General features: G+C 53.8%; 1 protein-coding gene across 3 annotated transcripts in view; it reads left to right on the forward strand.

The window, feature by feature from the left end:
* The window catches only part of TTC7B (tetratricopeptide repeat domain 7B), a 248,951-nt gene extending 233,272 nt beyond the window's left edge, over nt 1-15,679 (forward strand). For 2 of the 3 annotated variants that reach the window (XM_087448059.1, XM_087448054.1), the window contains one exon: nt 14,699-15,679. In XM_087448059.1, the coding sequence (XP_087304185.1) occupies nt 14,699-14,920 (222 nt within the window). In that variant the 3' untranslated portion in view covers nt 14,921-15,679. Of the gene's footprint in view, nt 1-10,530; nt 10,642-14,698 lie in introns of those variants that run through there. The other variant, XM_087448057.1, reaches the window with a different exon arrangement.
* The last annotated feature ends 1,533 nt before the right edge of the window (nt 15,680-17,212 follow it).

Genomic DNA, 17,212 nt, shown 5'->3' on the forward strand with positions numbered 1-17,212 from the left:
GTAGGTGCTCCAAAAAATACTTGTTGGACAGATTTTTCCAACCCCAGAATTTTCATCTGGGATAATCTACTCCACCCCTTCATTTCCTAGGTTGGTAAAGTGAGGCTGAGAGAGAAGGTTCTGTCTGAGTTGGACAGCAGGTGGTAGACCACAGAGCAGGCCTGAGAGGGCGTGCCCCCCACCAGCACGACATCTCCCAGCCCTGTCCTCCTGCCCCAGGGAGGGACAGGACGTCTCGGTGGAAATAACTAGGGATAGGCTTTGCTTTCAGTGTTTGGTGATAAATGGTCAGACCCAAGTACAGTGACCCCCAATCAAAGGCATGACACACACCCCCCGGCGCCATCTGAGGACAGATAGAAACAGAGTCCCTATGAGGGTCTGTCAGGGGCATTGGGAAGTGGGGCCTGGGTTTCCAGGACTCTCCTACTGTCAGCTTCTCCCAGAAAGCCCCTCAGCTCAGCTCTGCAGTGGTCACGTGTGAATTGTTTGTCTGACCGTGGAGAACCTCCACTTCTCCCACCAGAGTTCTGGGGTCGTGTGTCTCCCCCCACTTCCATCCCTGTCCCCACCAGCTTGTGGGGGAGCTAGGCATCTGCCTGGGCCACTAGTCTCACTGGTGGAAGCTGGGGTCCCAGGGTCCCAGGGGAAGACTGGGCCTGAAGCAGGGCCCAGTTCACTCAGAGCTTCCCAGAGGCCCTCACATCTCTGGCTGGGCCGCATAGGCCTGGGGTGGAACGCCATCTTTCCAAACACACCCAGGGCAGCAGCAGCCTCCCCTGAGGGTGGGAGGCTGGGCCTCGGCCTCTGGGGGGTGATTAGCACCAAACTTTCCACTGCGTGGGTAACACGGGCCATGGGGAAGCGGTGACTTCCAGGCCACCCTGTGCCTGACTGGTTGTTGGGGACAGTAGATAAAAATAAATAAATAAGTTAACCAGGGAGGTGTATAAGTAAGTCAACAGGATTCTCTTGCCCATTACCGATGGAAAAGTACGAGCAAGGGGAGCTGTGTTAGCGCCACAGAAAACGCTGGCTGGGGTGTGGCAGGTCCCTGAGCCCCAGGGCCAAACTGCAGCTTTCTCTCTCCTGGGAGCTGGGAGCTGATATTCCTGTTCACACCGAGCCTCGAGCTAATACTCATCGCAACAACAACGGCGCGTGGTTTAAATGGCAAGTTGGGGGACCGGAGGCTAGAGATTCATCTGGAATATTACCAAGAACTATGTCAGGCTTCAGAGTAAGGAGGATGGGGGACCCCAAGGCTGCCTCCTGTCCCCCTCCACCCCTGGCCACGGCCCGCCCAGCCTGAGTGGCGCAGAGGCAGACCCTTTGGTTCTGACGGTTCTTCAGTTAGGTCACTGCGCCGTGCAGAGCTCTGAGGTGCTCATGCCGGTGTTCCTGCGTGTGCGCTTGCTCCTTGAGTTTATGCATGCCTTGCCTCAGGCTGCAGCTGGAGGGGAGCTCTCCCAACCCCAGGTACAGGGCTCCCCATCACCCTCCCCGCCTGGTCGCCAAGGAGCCTGCCTGCAGCAGCTGGGGGCGCCCAGGCATGGGGATACCGATGAAAGTACTTCAATCCCAGGGCTGGGGTGGGGGCAGCTCCCAGCCAGCCTTCGTGCTGTTATTCCAGGAGGAAGCAGACGCCTCCTTAGTCTCCAGTCAGAGAGGAGCTCAGACAGACTGATGTGGAGGTGACGTCATCCTTCCGTTGTTAAAGTCAGTCTCCTTTTCTCTCTCCTGACTGGCAAAATCAGCACACCATTGATTCCAAAGGGCGAGTAGAGGGACTCTGAGCTCTAGACAGCGGGGTGTAGTTGGGCCAGGTGAGGCTGCTGAGGGCACAGGGCCCTTCTCTGATTAGGAGTTTGACTAGTTACCTAGATGATCTCCTCTTCCAGCAACGATTACAGGTGGGGGTTTGCTATAAGATGAGCACAGCAGCCAGAATGCTGCTGGGCGGGGCGGGGCGGGGCGGGGGGTCACAGGGAAGGGAGCGGGGCTGCCCCCGTCCTGTCCTGCTCCGTGTGGCCGAATCCAGACTGTGAGGGGCCTGCTGTGTAGGTAACCCCCCCGGCCCCCATGAGAGGGTGCTGGGTAGGGTGGGCATTCTTCATGTCACTCAGATGTGGGCAAGCCCATCAGCCCCTCTCTAGCTTGGTCCTCTGGTGGTCACCTGAGTTTGGGTGGTCTTGGCCCCTCTGGAGTCTGGCAGCCACCACATGGAGGAAGGGCCTGCAGTGCCCAGGCAGGCTGACAGAGCCGAACGGGGAAGTCTCTAGAACTTCTCCCCCAGGGAGGATTGCTCTCTGGGCAGCCCAGCCGTGAGCCATGGGGTCCAGAGCCAGCTGATCCAGAGAAGGCCTCTGGGAATGTGTCTCTTGGTCCCCTAAATGCCTGACACCCTCTCTAGAGATCCTGGTAGCCAGACATAGAGCAGAGTCCTCAGGAAACCTGGGTTCTGAGACCCAGCTTGGCCTCCAGCTGAGCCAAGTACTTGCCTCTCCAGGGCTGTTTCCTCATTTCTCCGTCATTTCTGAGGCCCCTCCCAGAAGCAGCTGCCCGGGAGATAGGTGCCTGCCCCAGACCATTTAGGTGTAATCAGGCAGAGGCATTGGACCCGATTTGGGGTGGTAGCTCCTCCTCTGTAGCTGCATGTCCATGAGCCAGTCACCCCGACTCTGAGCTTCACCCTTATTTGTTTAAAAAAAACGGTGGGAGCATCTTGTTATCTCTTTGGGAATGTCCCCCCTATCTTCCTTCCAACAGGCCTTGCTCTGCTCCAGGCGCTGGGTCTCCACACGTGCAGGACAGCCTTGCCCGGCTCCAGGAGCTCAGTCTGGGGCGGGACCCACAGCAAACCAGCCCCTCCAGGCCAGAGAGGGCAGGGAGCATGGCCCGGTGACAGCCTGTGCCACTGAGTGCCCTGCGCCGGTGCCGGAACATGCACAGGTGCTCAGTGAAAAGTTTGTGGAAGGGAGGAAAGAACTAGAAACAGCTTTGGTTGTAGCATAGTTAAAAAGCCCCAGCCTGGGAACCTGGGAACCAGGATGTTCCTCAGCTGCCCGCTGTGATCTTGGCAGAGTGCTTGCCCGCTCAGGGCCCCTTTTCCGCCTATAAAATTAGAAGGCTGGCCCTTTCGGGAGTGCTCACGTGCCCTTCTCTACCATCCCTGACCACCCTCTGGGCACCTGCTGCAGAGAGCGGGCAAACTGTGGGTCTGGTGCTTGGAAGCTACCGCCAGACTGTGGTCTGTGGCTGTGGTCCCTCCCCTGAATGTCCCACCCATCCCCAGCGACTATCCTCTAAAAGCCACCACAGCCTGTGGATATTTCGGCACTGATGCTGAAGCACCCAGTTGCAAAGAAATTAGGCCAGGGGACATTTGGGGCCAAGGGGCCCGAGTCTGTGTGAAATCCACTCGAGGCTGGACAGGCCCCTTGGCTTATGGCCAGACTGTCCCCATCCTCGCTGCTGGTGTTTACTGCCTGACAGCTCGTTGCAGAATAAACTTCTCCAGAATATTCCAAACCATCCTGGAAGAAAGCAGCTTTGAAAGATTCTGCCAGTCAGATGCTTAAAAAAAAAGAAAAAGCCACATTCACATTTTCCTGGGGCTTAATGATTTCTTCTGAACCCACAGTGAGGTCTCCTTCCAGGTGCTGCCTTAAGCAGCAGAATTCAGTGAGGTGGGGAAGTAGGGTGGGGGGCCTGAATTTACCCTTCCTCTAAAGCCCTGGAGTGAGTGTGTGTGTGTGTGTGTGTGTGTGTTCTGGAAGCTTTCTTCAGATCATGAAGGGCTATCAGGTAGAAAGGGGAGGGACTTTTCCGCATAACTCCAGAGGACTCAGCCAACATCAAAGAGTGGGAATTAGATAAAAAGGCTATAATTAGGGCTCCACATTTTTAACCAACAGTTCAGACTGCCCACTAATGGTGTGGGCTGCCCAGGGAAGTGGTGAGCTCCCCGTCACTGGAGGGTGCAAGCAAGAGTGGGAGGCTACCTGCCAGGGACTGCAGCAGGGTCCTGTACATCACAGAGCAGAGGCCCAAGCTCCCCTCCCAACCCTGAGGATTTCTGCTTCCATAGCTGGTTGGCCACTGGCTTAGAAAAATAAGAGATTTTTGAAAAATTGAGTTTTGTTTCCTTCTGAGTTGAGTTCAATGCTAGAAAGGCCTAGTCCTCGGAAGGCACGTTTCTTCAAATAAAACATTTGACCTGGAAAAGGAGCCCCATGAGAGTGTAGCCTCCTGCAGTCATCAGATATCCTGAGTGAACAAAGGTGCAGGCAGCTTCTCGGGCCCATGTCTGGTCGTCACTGGGGGTCTCCTCTTTTCTGGAATACTCAGCTCCAATTCACAGCACACACTGAGAGAAAGCCTCCAAGGGGGTCTGGTTAGTGCCCAGACCACTGCCCCCTCCCTCCCCCAGGCCAGCCTGGCCGCAAGGATGCAAGGAGCTTCTTCTGTAATGTCTGTGTCTAACCCCATCGGAGATGGAGAAAAGCCGGCTACCATGGGAGCCTGGCTCCCGCGCGCCTCCTCCAGAGCTCCTTAATCCCAGCCGACCTTTGTCAGATGGGCCTCAGCATAGCATGTTCAGTAAATGGCCCTTGCCCAGGAGCCACCCAGCCAGCGTCTTCCCTCCTCTCCTCTGCCCCTCAGCCTCTTCGTGTTCTTCAGTCCAGGTCCCCAGAACAGAGCCCTTTGTTGCTCTGAAGGTTAAGTGACCTCATGAATGTTCTGTCCCCACCTGAGGGCAGGGGATGGGGTGGATGGGACTTGGAGAACACCAGGTGATGGCTGCGGCTACCACATGTAAGCCCTGCTGTCTCTGTGGCTTAGGACAGCTGTGTGATCAGGAACAGCTAATGCTGGCCTTGGGGGACACTGGCTCAAAATTGAGTAAAATGACCAAAATGAAAAGACCAGCCCCACACCAGTCCGTCCCGAAAACTTCTGACCTGCTGAGAGGAAAATGGAGTCGCGCCGACTCCCAGAGGGTCCTTCTGCAGGGCATCCCTTGACTGCCTCTTGACTGACCTGGTGAAGGGTGAGTTACAGTGTGGGATCCCCACCCCACTCTGCAGCTCTGGGGGCAAAGACGTGCAAGGGGTTAGGGCTGCAGATGCCCTCGGCGTCAGCCAGGACACCTAGGATCTGGCTCCTCTGGGGCTCCTGGCCTGGTTAGGCAGGCCTTCCAGGCTAGCATTGTTGGCCAGGACGCACACTCGGCCCCCTGGCAAGCCGGTGCAATTTCTAAGCACCCAAAACAAACAGAATTGAAACACAAAACAGAGCCCAGTATAGACCAGGCCTGACCCAGAGCTGCTGGAATCCAGGTAGAGGAGCCGGGCACCACCCCCATCCATGCAGTATGTTTTCAGTTCCTTTTCAAGGCATTGTTGGAAAGCAGGGCGGGGCTCGGGGCTGCCCCCTCAGCTGCACCCACAAAACGCTTGTGCTCAGAACTGACAGTGCCTTTGATACTTGCCAGAGAAGAAAGGGCCGCTTGGAGGAAGGGAGGCAGGGGGCAGCCCGAGGCTCTGCGCTCCCATGAATGCTCCAAGGAGACCCTTTCAAAGCCGTGTCTCCTGTGGTCTTCTCAGAGTAGCACTGGTTTGCGGTCTATTTATATTCTCATTTAGAAGAAAAACATTTTTGAGAACAGCATCACTGCCACCCCACTTCTTTCTCTCTGGCCGATTGTATCCTCAGGAAGGAGAATGCAAATACCCGAAAAGAAGCGGTGATTTGAGTGTGCTGGTTTCTCTCATTTGATGCTTATGTTTCGGCTGATGCAGACTACAGCTTCTGGGGAGGGGCAGGAACTCACAGGGGTGCCTGTTCCCCACCAGGTTATGGAAGCCACTCTTGGGGGCCTGGTAGGCTTCCAGAAAGCTCTTACTCTGCCATGCACAGAGCCCCTGGCAGGATAGGCAGAAAGCAGCTGGGGTTGAGGGCAGTGTTGGAACACTGTGCTCGGGGTCTAGAACCTGGGGCACTTAGCACCTGCCAGGCTCCACACCAGGCCCTCTCCTCCCAGCACCCTCAGGGATCTTGTCCTGCTCTGTGTCCAGTGGGGTCATGTCCTTGAGTAAGTCGGACCAGAGAGTCTTTAGGTAGGTTCTGGGATTTTCTTGGGGAGCAGTGTCAGATCTGAGCAAATAGCCTGAGGGGAGACTGTAGCCACACATTGGACTCTGGTGGGAACAATGCACATTCTCCCATGGGGCTGCTCCCATCCCTCAGAGAGACCTCCCCTCCCCTCGTTCATTAATAGTAATGATAATGATCATAATCTTAATATTGATGATGGCAGCCATTTACCAAAGGTTTACTCTGCTGAGCCCTTTACAAACTGTGTCTCTTTTAGGCCTCACGACTCTCCTGTGAGTTCGTGTCTGTAGCGATTATACAGATAAAGCATCTGAGACCCAGAGGAAGTTGTCCAAGTCAATGGTAGAGCTAAGATTCAAACCCAGTCTCTCCCTTCTCTGAGAGCGCAAAGCCTTTCTCCTGCACCTGGAGGGCCCCACTAACACATGACCTGGGTCCTGAGCCCCTGGCGTGCCATCTCTGGCCAGCACTGCCACAGCTCAGGCCGCAGCCAGCTCGGTAGCTCTGTCATTGTCCCGGAGGGTGATGAGCTGGGGAGACAGGCTTTCCTTTAGTGGCCATGACACTCCCAGTGTCCTGACAGCAGATGTCCCACCACAGGGGGCTTAATGTAGCTTTGTCCAAAAGCCTTGGCGGTGCCAGTTTGGCTCGAATGGCCCAAGCAGCTCAGGCACAGACCAGGCCCTGGCAAAGGCTGCGGATCCGGTCATCAGCCCCCCATCCTCCTCCTGTATGAGGCCCCTAGCTCATGGGTGCTGGGAAAGTCCTTCACCCTCTCCGAGGCATGCAGCGGTGGGCAGGAACACGGGCTCTGGGCTGGATAGACCTGGACTCAGACAATGGTGGCTTTAAACGTTATTCTTGTTTCTTAGATATTTGGTGTCTGCTCATTCATTCATTCTGCCCTGATTACCACCCGACTGCATGGCGTCAGGCCTAAGGGTGCAGAGATGACCACAGCTCACCCAGTCTCTGCCCTCCAGGCACTCAGAGCAAAGCCTAGTAGGGGAGCAGAGATGGAGATGAGCCACGTGGGTTAATGTAGTACCTACTCACAGGACAGTTATGAAAGTATTTTGCAATCAGTAAAATACACAGTACGTTGGTTATAATCCCTTGCACACAAAATATTAGTAGAGCCTGGTGGGTCCATGCATTTGTCCTCCCAGGTTCATTTGTATTTTTGGAGGAGCCTCCTGACAAAGCTGCCCTAAAACCCCCCACCCCCAGCCCCCTGCAGTGGTGTGATGGTGGAGCATCTGACCCTAGATGGGACAGAAGGATCTTTAGGTGCTCCAGTTCCACCCCTGACACCAGACTTCCTCCCCAACCCTGGCCTCGGTGAGAACGCGCAGCCTCTGCGAATCCCAGGCTGGCTCAGAGCAGCCGAGAGCAGGGCCCGCAGGGTGGAGTCTGCAGCAGCAGCTAGGCCCCGGCATGGAAAGTACAAGGGAGTTGTTCATCTCCATCCTGCTGCCGAATGTTTGATTTCCAAAGCATTATGTGTAGGAAAAAGCAACAGCCACGTAGTGAGAGAGAGAGCGATTGCTTGACCCCCAACCAGAGCTGAGCTGCGTGACTTCTTTGTAGCTGGAAGAATGCTTTCTTGCAGGGCCCTTGTCTCCCAGTACCTGTACTCCTAGAGGGACAAGCAGTGGTCCGCAACATGCCCTTGAGCCCAGCGAGGGGCTGACTTGGCACCTGGGAGAGCACCATGGGAATGTCTAAAATCTTCCAAAAGGGCTTTTGTCCTGCAGCCTTGCTATTGGCCTGAGCCAGGCTTCGTGTGCTCCCCGGAGCCAGGGCTGCAGCAGGAAGCCTTGGACACTAGAGCCCGCACAGGTCCTCACAGCACGTGGCAGGGTGTTTAGTTCTGGGGCTAAACACACGCACACAAAAGACATGAGTGAGGAAGATGCTAATTGTCCTCAACCTAGCCAGGTCTACTTTGTCTCATTTGAAATAATGGGTTTAATTTAATCCCTTATTTCCAATTTGGTGCGCCACCAAGATCTTATTTGTACAAAACACCTGATTATAATAATTACAAGCTTAGGAGGCTGTCTTCATTTGTGTCTCAAGAGAGGGACTAATAAGTTACCTCCTCTGCGATTCCCCTCCTCTTGGAAGGCCAGCTGGCTCCTAAGCTACAGTGGCTCCAGAAACACCAGGGTAGGGGAAGGTGGAAGCCTGTTTGGGCATCCTCTCCAAGAGAAGGAAGGAGGGCCTAGTGTTAAGAGCACGGATGCACGAATTCACACCTCAGCTCTGCCACTCACTACCCGAGGAAGGGTCTTAGGCAGGTCTAATTGTCTATCCAACAGTATCCGCAACAGCACCAACTCGTAGAGTGAGAGGGTTAAACAGGATCTTGCCTGCCGAGGCGTAGCCTGGCACCTGGCACAGAGGAACTGCTCAGTCGTGTTATGATTTTCACTCGGCCCCGAGCTCCTTGAGAGCAGGCCTGAGTCTTGCCCACGTCTGTGTCCCCAGCACATGGCTGGGATCTGGGCAATCACTCCGTGGGTTTTGGTTGATTTTGATATGGGGGGAGGGCAGGTTATTGTAATGAAATATGTCAGTCATGGAAATCTGTCTCCTGCCAGCCTGAGGGCTGCGAGCGGGAGCCGTGTGCCTCTGGGTAGCGCTGCCTGTAGTGGGCAGTGTGGCCTGGGCTCTTGAGGGAATGAGGGTGGTCAGGGCTTTGGGCAGATGGACTCGAGCTCCAGGGGGAGGGGCCAGGCCGGGACTGACTAGGGTTAGGGCGGTGGAAGGAGGCTGGGGGCTGTATCCTGCAGAAATGCAGGGGCTGTCAGACCAGCCTGGCTGAACCAAGAGGTCTGTACTGGTAGAAAGTCGGGCCCAGCTGGTGGTGAGAACAGGTAAATGCCAGCCTCAGGAGTTAGGCATCTGGTCTTTGGAGAAGCGAGGAAGCAGGGCCCGTAGAATTGGAAAGGATGTCAGGGTTCTAGGGCATAAGAGCACATTAAAGCCAGGGAAGGCCTCTCACAGCACAGGGGGGCTCAGGTGGTGTCAGTCCTGATGGCCAGGCATGCCCAGGTCCCAGCCTACCTCTGGCCAACCTGCCAGCGACGCTGGTACCCAGCAGTGGCTCAGACCCCAGCCGAAGCTTGTTCTGGTCGATCCCCTTGGGTGACTGGTTTCTGAGCTGCTCTTGGCTCACTGGGGCACTGGAGAGAGGCCGATTTTTCATTCCCTCGCCAAGCCTGAGCTGGCAGCCCCTGGCAAGTCTGTGGTATCTCCCTGAGCAGCTCCAGCTTTAGGAATTAATTTCACTAAACAGATTGCTCAGGAAGCTTCAAGGTCATCTGGAAATGGCAGCCTGTTCCTGCATTAGGAATATAAGTCTGGTATAGGCTGGAAATTTCCAAGCCCACAAGAACCCCAAAACACCAGAGAACCACAAAGGCTCTTAGCTGCCCAGCCCTGAGGGCAATGGGTCAGATTAGGCCATTGGCTGGTTCTCTGCGGGTGTTTGGGGGCGGGTAGACTTGCCCCTGCCGTCTACCCTGGAGCCCCCATGGTAGGCTACACCCAGATTCAGCAGCCTGCCACTTTCCAAACAAAATTCCCAGCAAAAGGACTAGTGTCCTTGTCTCCACTCCAGCAGGGTGGGGCAGGTCACTGCTGCTGAGAGCAGTGACCTCCACGTCTCACTGGGCCAAGGCCCTCATCCTCCTGTGTCTCCACATCTCATTGGTCCACTTTCTGGCTAAACAGGACCCCCCAGTCCTTTGGCACGTGCAGCCATCCCCAGCCTCAAGATCACAGCCAGTCTGTGGGTCACCAAAGGTAACTGGTCCTTGAGTGAATGTATAGGATGCTCCCCAACAGCAGGCCCGAGCTGGAGAAAAGCTGTGCCCTGGAGAGGAGCAGTCTCCCAGCCATAACCGTGGGAAGGAGCAACAGTCAGCAACCAGTGGTCAGAGAAGAGAAAGGGAGAACCAGCCTGGTGGTTGGAGAAGTGAGAGGGAGACACAGCGAGGCAGATGCCCGTTTGCTGTTGCACAGATGTAACTGGGTTAGTGCCTGAGGGGCTCTGGGCTCCTCTTGGAAACCGACAGAGGCAGCAGCAAGTGAGTGGGAAGACGTGGTGGGGAGAACGGGGCTTTGGCCTCAGGCAGACCTGGGCTGGCCTGCTGCTCTGTACTCATTGGCCCTGTGACCTCATGCAAGACCTTTCTGAACCTTGTCTCCTTGTATCTAAATGGACAGTAATACGAGATGAACCTAGTACACAAGTCTAGCACAGTGCCTAATGGGGAGAAGACACTCCACGTAGAGGAAGGAAACAGCAGCTAGTTCGACAGCAGCAGAGCCTAGTGGGGCCTAAATTCTATCCTCCACCTGTAGCCAAGTAACCAAGGATGCCTCTTTCTGTCTTACCAGGTGGCTCGTCCCTCATCACCCATTTGCCAAACACATGCGGTGTGTGTCTCCCTGCCTGGTAGAGCCACTTGGAGAAAGGTGGTTTGTATTCAGTAATTTTGATGTACTGAGCAAGTCATGCCTTGAAGGAACGTGATGGGGCTCCTTTTGTAATCTTTCCACGCTGCTGCTCGCTGCCACTACACGGACCCCCTCCCTACTCTCATTTCTGTTGAGTAAATCAGAGTGTTCTTGAGTGAGCTCAGGCTGATAACCTCCCGTAGAAGGAAGGAGGCAGGAACTCATGAGCCCTACATACTGTCGAACACAACCTGCGAAAGCGGCCTCCCGTTCTTCCCGCCTGACCTTCAAGGCTGGGAAATGAGGGTGTCAAGCTGTCAGATTTTCTCTAAAGGAGACCAGAGTGGGAAGAGCACCACCCTGAGATGGATGTGATTACTCACCACGCCCACCCTGGACTGCACACCCCATCCGGATGGATTTCAGGCAGGCCCTGGGAGTTAGGGGATGCGGGTTCTAGCCCACTCTGCAGTAGCTAGCTTATGCTTGGGGACACGAGACATAGCCTCTAGGAGCCACAGTTTACCCCCTGCAAAATGGAGTGGGAATACCTGGTACATGGGGCTATTTCTCCACCTGGTAATAGGTGCTCCGCAGCTGTGGGCTCTTGCTTTACAGCAATGAAAGCAGGCCTTGCACCAGATGCGTGTGTGTCCTGGCCATGCCCTTGTGAAATGGCTCTGGGGGTCCCCAGGTGAATCAAATGAACTAATATAAGCACCTAGAACAGTGCCTGGTGTGTCATAAACACAGTGAAAGTGCTTGCTGCTATTCTTACTATTAGTATTCACCCTGCCGGGAAGCCTGGGTCCGTGCTGGATATTTGCCCCTGTTCTCAGCACATAGTTCCCTTACCCCCAGTGGATGGAGTGTGGGAGCTGGGGGGAGAGAGCTGAGGAGAAAACCCTGTGAGGCCTGGGAAATGGTTCTCTGCGGTGGCCTTGTGTGTGGACAGGTAGGGCTGGGAGACTTCCGCTGGTGGTCGCTGAGAACCTGACCCTGACCAGCCTTGGGAAGGCCGCCGAAACCCAGCAGTTCACCTGGAGAACAGGCAAGGCCTTGCAGTCTGAGGAGAGCAAATTTCAGAAGCCAAGGTGGAATCCTAATTGCGAGCACTGACTTCCGGCCACCTGTCTCCTTCTAAAGCTTCAAGGAGGGAGCCGCCCGTCTGCCTGGCCCTGGCCACCTCCTGGGAGCCCTCAGCTCTGGCAGGTCCAATCTAGGACCTGGTCCTACCCAGGGACTCCAGCATGGACATTGTTAAGGCATGTCTAAGTGTTGATAAGAAAGGAAATGGATGCTGTTTCCTTTCAGCTGTCCTCTGAGAGAGGGTAGAGCTGACTTTGAAGCCTGCTGTGCCCTGGCCGGGGGAGGGCAGCCTCTGTCTGCCTGGGGCCTCCTCCACCTCCTTGCTCAGGAAGGCTCCCTGAACTGCCTCCCCCTCCCAGAGCTGGGGGTGTGGCGAGGACCCCTCCAGAGCCTCACACACTCCACAGCGTCTCCTTGGCCGTCGCCCCACTGGCCATGAGCTCCTCCCGGGTCGGCTTCACAGCTCCTGCACTAGGTGCTCATAGGTGCAGGCGCCGATCAGAAGTCAGGCTGCTTGTCAAGCCCTCAGATGGCCCCTCCCCTTGCCCCCTGGTGAAGCTCAGGCTTGAGAACACGGGATGCCTCATCAGTGCTGTGCATGAGCCACAAGAAGGAAGTGCAGGCTTTCCTGGGAGATCTGGGATGAGATCTGATGGTGCCACATTCCTGGGTGGGAAGACTAAACACTGTAGAGATGTCAGGCTTCTCCACGCACACCTGGAGACTTAATGCAGTACAGGTCACCTCCCAAAGGGAACGAACGGAATGATCTTTAAATTCATCTGGAATAGTACAGGGAAAGACTGTCCGCAAATAGACTGAAAGCAAAGAGCAGTGTGGAAAGGCTCTAATCCCACCTGTTGAAACATGATGTGGAGTAACAGAAATCAACACAATACGTCCTGATGCAAAGAGAGGTATTATGGCTCCCTGCGAAATTGTAGACGGCCCCAGTTTCATGTAATGATTCACTATATGACAAAGGCAGCGCCTCGCAGGAGTGAGGGGAAGGGAGCATTAGCAAAGTCGGGGAAATCCACTTAGATTCCTATCGCCAAGGTAAAGTGGACAGCTACGTAAGGAAAGTCAGGTCACATTAAATGACATTGAATGTGTCAGTTCTTTGAAAGGGTAAGTTTCTAAGCTTTGAAGCAACAACAACAAAAAAATCCAAGATCAACAAATTCAACTTAAGAAATTCAACTAAGAAAACTAAAAACTTCTGTTCAAAGAGAAAAACCTCAGAAGTCAACAACAAACTAGACAATTATGATAGCAGATGAATATCTGTCTTCTAAAAGTCTCGGAAACAGAGGCATGGGAAATATTTAACGTCTACTGTTGTGAAAGAAACGCAGGTTTCAGTAAGGCGGGACATTCTGCGCTTGGGTAATTAGCAAAAATAAAGAGTAATGAGAGTGGGGGGATGGGGGACCGACCACTGAAACTCTGTAAATGGCCAAAAAAGTGACACGACTCATTAGGGATATAATTTGCAAAATATTTGGAGAACCCTAAAAAGAGTCATATCCTCCAACCCAATAAACCACTTTGGGGAAATGTGCCCTAAAAGAAGCATCTCCAAATGGTTGTCAAGCTGGTCCCATAGAGCCTCGTCCAGGGCCCCTGTGAGGAGCTGGTGACAGACTCTGGACCCCTCCCCTCCCCTACACCAAGCAGTTCCTTTTTTTTTAGGAAGATTAGCCCTGAGCTAACATTGTTGCCAGTCCTCCTCTTGTTTTTGCTGAGGAAGACTGGCCCTGGACTAACATCTTCCTCTATTTTATACGTGACGCCGCCACAGCATGGCTTGACAAGCGGTGCGTAGGTCTGTGCCCGAGATCCGAACTGGCGAACCCCGGGCCGCTGAAGCGGAGTTCGCAAACTTAACTGCTATGCCACCAGGCCGGCCCCCAAGCAGTTCCTTTTTGTCTGTTTATTCCCACAATATGTGGGTGTTCTCAGTAAGATTCCATTTACCCAAAGGTTTCCGAGGCTGTAAAAAGGATTTGAAATCCACTGATCTAAAAGAGTGAAGGGGCGCTATCTGGAAAGATGTCATTACAGCGTGATTTATAGTAGCAAGGAGATTGGGTGTGACCTAAATCTCTCCCCGTGAGGAAGAGCTTGGGTAAATGAAGGTATGTCTGTTGGATGAAAGAGTGCAAACACATCAGTTGTGGAGTTGCACGACTTGGAAACATGATTATGATCTAATAGTTGGGGACCAACACATACACCCTGATTAACACTGTGTAAAATGACAGCTGTGCCCTGGCCGAGCCTGGGGTGAGCAAGGGACCATGAGATCAGGGGTTTGGTTAGGGTAGGGGGCTGTGAGCAATTTAAAAAAATTCTGTTCTAATCGTTAAGATAGTAATGCCACAAATGACATTTCTGTAGGTTAAAGAAAAAAGATGACAGACACCCTTCCATGCAGGCAGGTGTCTGCTGGTACATGCAGGATGACCGTGCATCAGTACAGACCGTGGCCATTCCAATTGGTTCATTGCTGGGTGTTAAGTATTCAGATGAACCTTTTTTTTTTTTTTTTTTTTTTTTTTTTTTTAAAGATTTTATTTATTTATTTTTTCCCCCAAAGCCCCAGTAGATAGTTGTGTGTCATAGCTGCACATCCTTCTAGTTGCTGTATGTGGGACGCGGCCTCAGCATGGCCGGAGAAGCAGCGTGCCGGTGGGAGCCCGGGATCCGAACTCGGGTCGCCAGCAGCGGAGCGCGCTCACTTAACCACCAAGCCACGGGGCCGGCCCTCAGATGAACCATTTTAAACTGCCATTTTTATCATTCAAAACTGGCTGATTGTGGGCAACTTCATATGGTTCAAGCAACTATTTTGACCATTGCCCAAGTGCAGGTAGAACTTGAACTTACCGTGTGCCCAGCCAATGGGGATACACACCTACCTCCAAGGACCTTGCTGAAACTCACGGACAGATAGGAGCCCAGAGCTGTAGAGTCTCTCTGACGGTCTGTCTATCTGTCTCTCCCGTGCCTGCAGGCCCTGATCCTTCATCAGCTGGGCCGCTACAGTCTGGCAGAGAAGATCCTCCGGGATGCGGTGCAGGTGAACTCAACAGCCCACGAGGTCTGGAACGGGCTGGGTGAGGTCCTCCAAGCTCAGGGCAATGACGCAGCGGCCACCGAGTGTTTCCTGACGGCCTTGGAGCTGGAGGCCAGCAGCCCGGCGGTGCCCTTCACCATCATCCCTCGAGTGCTCTGAGCAGGCACCCACCAGCCCCATTGCCGCTCAGGCCAAGGAGACCCTGCCTGGGGTGGCCCGAGGGGACGAGTCTGCCATACCGAGGCCCTGGGTGACTGTGCGATCGACCACAGTGAACTAACCAAACAACCCCTGAATCATCGCTCCCCACGTGTGTATTTCTGTTGTTGTTTTGCCAGCCCAATGATAGTTTCTGAATCTACTGACATTGTTCAAAATGGATTATGTGCCATATTTTGTTAGTTGACATCTGAGTTTTAAGTAAAATGATTATGGACTTAATCAACAAATGTAGAAGAATATATTCAAAGTTAAAATTCAGTGGCAGAACAGATTATTTTTATCAGAGCTGTAAAGAAAACTGTTCTCTCCTCCCCATCACCACTCCCGCCCCACCCTTGGCCCAGAAACCAAATGTGAACTTTCCGTTTCCCACCTCATACTAGTCCAAGCCAGGACACCAGCTGACAATTTCTTGGTTTTGTTGTCAGTAATTGTACTATGTGATGAATTACTGTCCTCACTTAGAACAAAGCCTGAGTCCAAGAATATTTATATTTTACCAATATATGCCTGTTACAAGAGAAGGAAATATGAGTTATTTAAGTTTAACTTTTTTATGTGAATTCAGAGTTTATTTATCGATGGAAATATGTACAAAGAAGCTTCAAATGGAATATTTACCGACATTCCTTATACATGACAGACACTTGGCTAAATGGGAAGATGATGTTAATAATAAAATGATTTTTAAACGGACCCGTGGCCTGTGTCTTTCGTGAAAGCCCACAGATCTGAGAGAGCTTAAGGCTCAGTTCCTGGGGTGGGGAGCTGTCTGCACCTGGGGGCCCTCAGCAGTTGGAGGCTCTGCCCTAGTGTGGGAATTCACCCTTCCCAACTCTCCCCATGTTGTCTGGGATTGGAGCACATGACTCAGGCCTGGCCAATCAATATCTGGCCTTCAGTGACCACAGAGGATTAGGAATGAGCATGTGACCTGAAGTGGTCCAATCAGAGTGGGAGCTGCAAGGAAAGGTTCCCACTCTTTCCTGCTGGACTTAAACCTGAGATATGAGGCTGGAACTGCAGCAGCCCTCCTGCCACCATGAGGGGAGGGTGTAGAGGTGTTGGGGCCACATGTGAAGCTGGAGACTGAATCCAACAGAGTGGATAGCGAAGACCAAGACAGAAAGAACCTGAGCAGGCCTCTCCAATTCCCAGAGCTGCTTGGCTGAACAACTGTGGGGCAGCCCCACCTTGCCAGGATCTGAGGAAATGTGGAGGGCCTGAGCTAAAGGGTCCTAAAGTCTCAAGAACCCCACCCAAGCTGGGCACAACCTCCCTGACTCCCTGGGCAGGCAGGCAAGGGGGCAGTTGAGGTCTGGAGAGAGACCACAGTCAGGAGCCCACTGTGGGCAGAGCAGGCAGGCACCCCAACCTCAGCACTGACCATGCCAGGAGGCATCTGGGGCTCTGCGTGGTCATAAATCATGGAATTGACAACATGAGACACTGGCAGGAAAGGGCAGGTGCTCAGCGGAGTGGCAGCTTGCCCTGACTGGAGGATCAGGGCGCAGCCCTGCCATCCTATGCAGGAGTGCAGGGAGAGGCCCACCTAGGGCCAGCCCAGGCCCAGCATCAGGAGGCCGGGGCCACCCCAGAATAATGGTCCAGGCACCATACCAGCCACTATCTCCCAGGCTGGCTCTGTGCCAAGCCCTTGCCTCAGAAAATCCTGTGCGCATCAGCCTGTGTAGGGGCGCTGGCAATGGCTCCTGTCTGCCTGCCCGTCATCTATCCCCTTCATGGCATCTGTCTCCCTTGGGAGAACCCCCTCCTCCACTCTCCATCCACATGGCTCAAGGACAGACACACGGGCCTGGCCTGGGCAGCCAGAGCTCTGCAGCCCCTGATTTCACTGACTCGTTCAGATTTGGGCATGTGGCCTAATGTTGGCCAATGAAAGGCTCCCCTGGGACTATGTAGAAATATTAGAAAAAAGCCTCTTTCTGTCGGGTTTGTGCCAACCTGGGGCTGCTGGTGGCCATTTGGCGCTGTGTGGGACAGTCTGCCTGAGGATGCTGACTCAGAAGAAGAGAGTGAGGAGATAGAGGACTGGGTCCCGGGGTCACCGCTGGAGTACTGGAGCTCTAGACTTTTCCATCATGAGCCGATACATTTACGTTTTGCTTAGAGCAAGTGGAGTTTCTATCAGTTAACGCCTGAAAGGGGCCTGGGAAAGGCAGGGAAGCGCCAGCGTCCTCATTACTCCCCGTGTGGGAGCTCTTCCTA

This window comes from Ceratotherium simum, chromosome 24 (genome assembly GCF_057802395.1).
Source record: "Ceratotherium simum simum isolate JZ-2026a chromosome 24, ASM5780239v1, whole genome shotgun sequence".
In the NCBI taxonomy this organism is placed as follows: domain Eukaryota; kingdom Metazoa; phylum Chordata; class Mammalia; order Perissodactyla; family Rhinocerotidae; genus Ceratotherium; species Ceratotherium simum.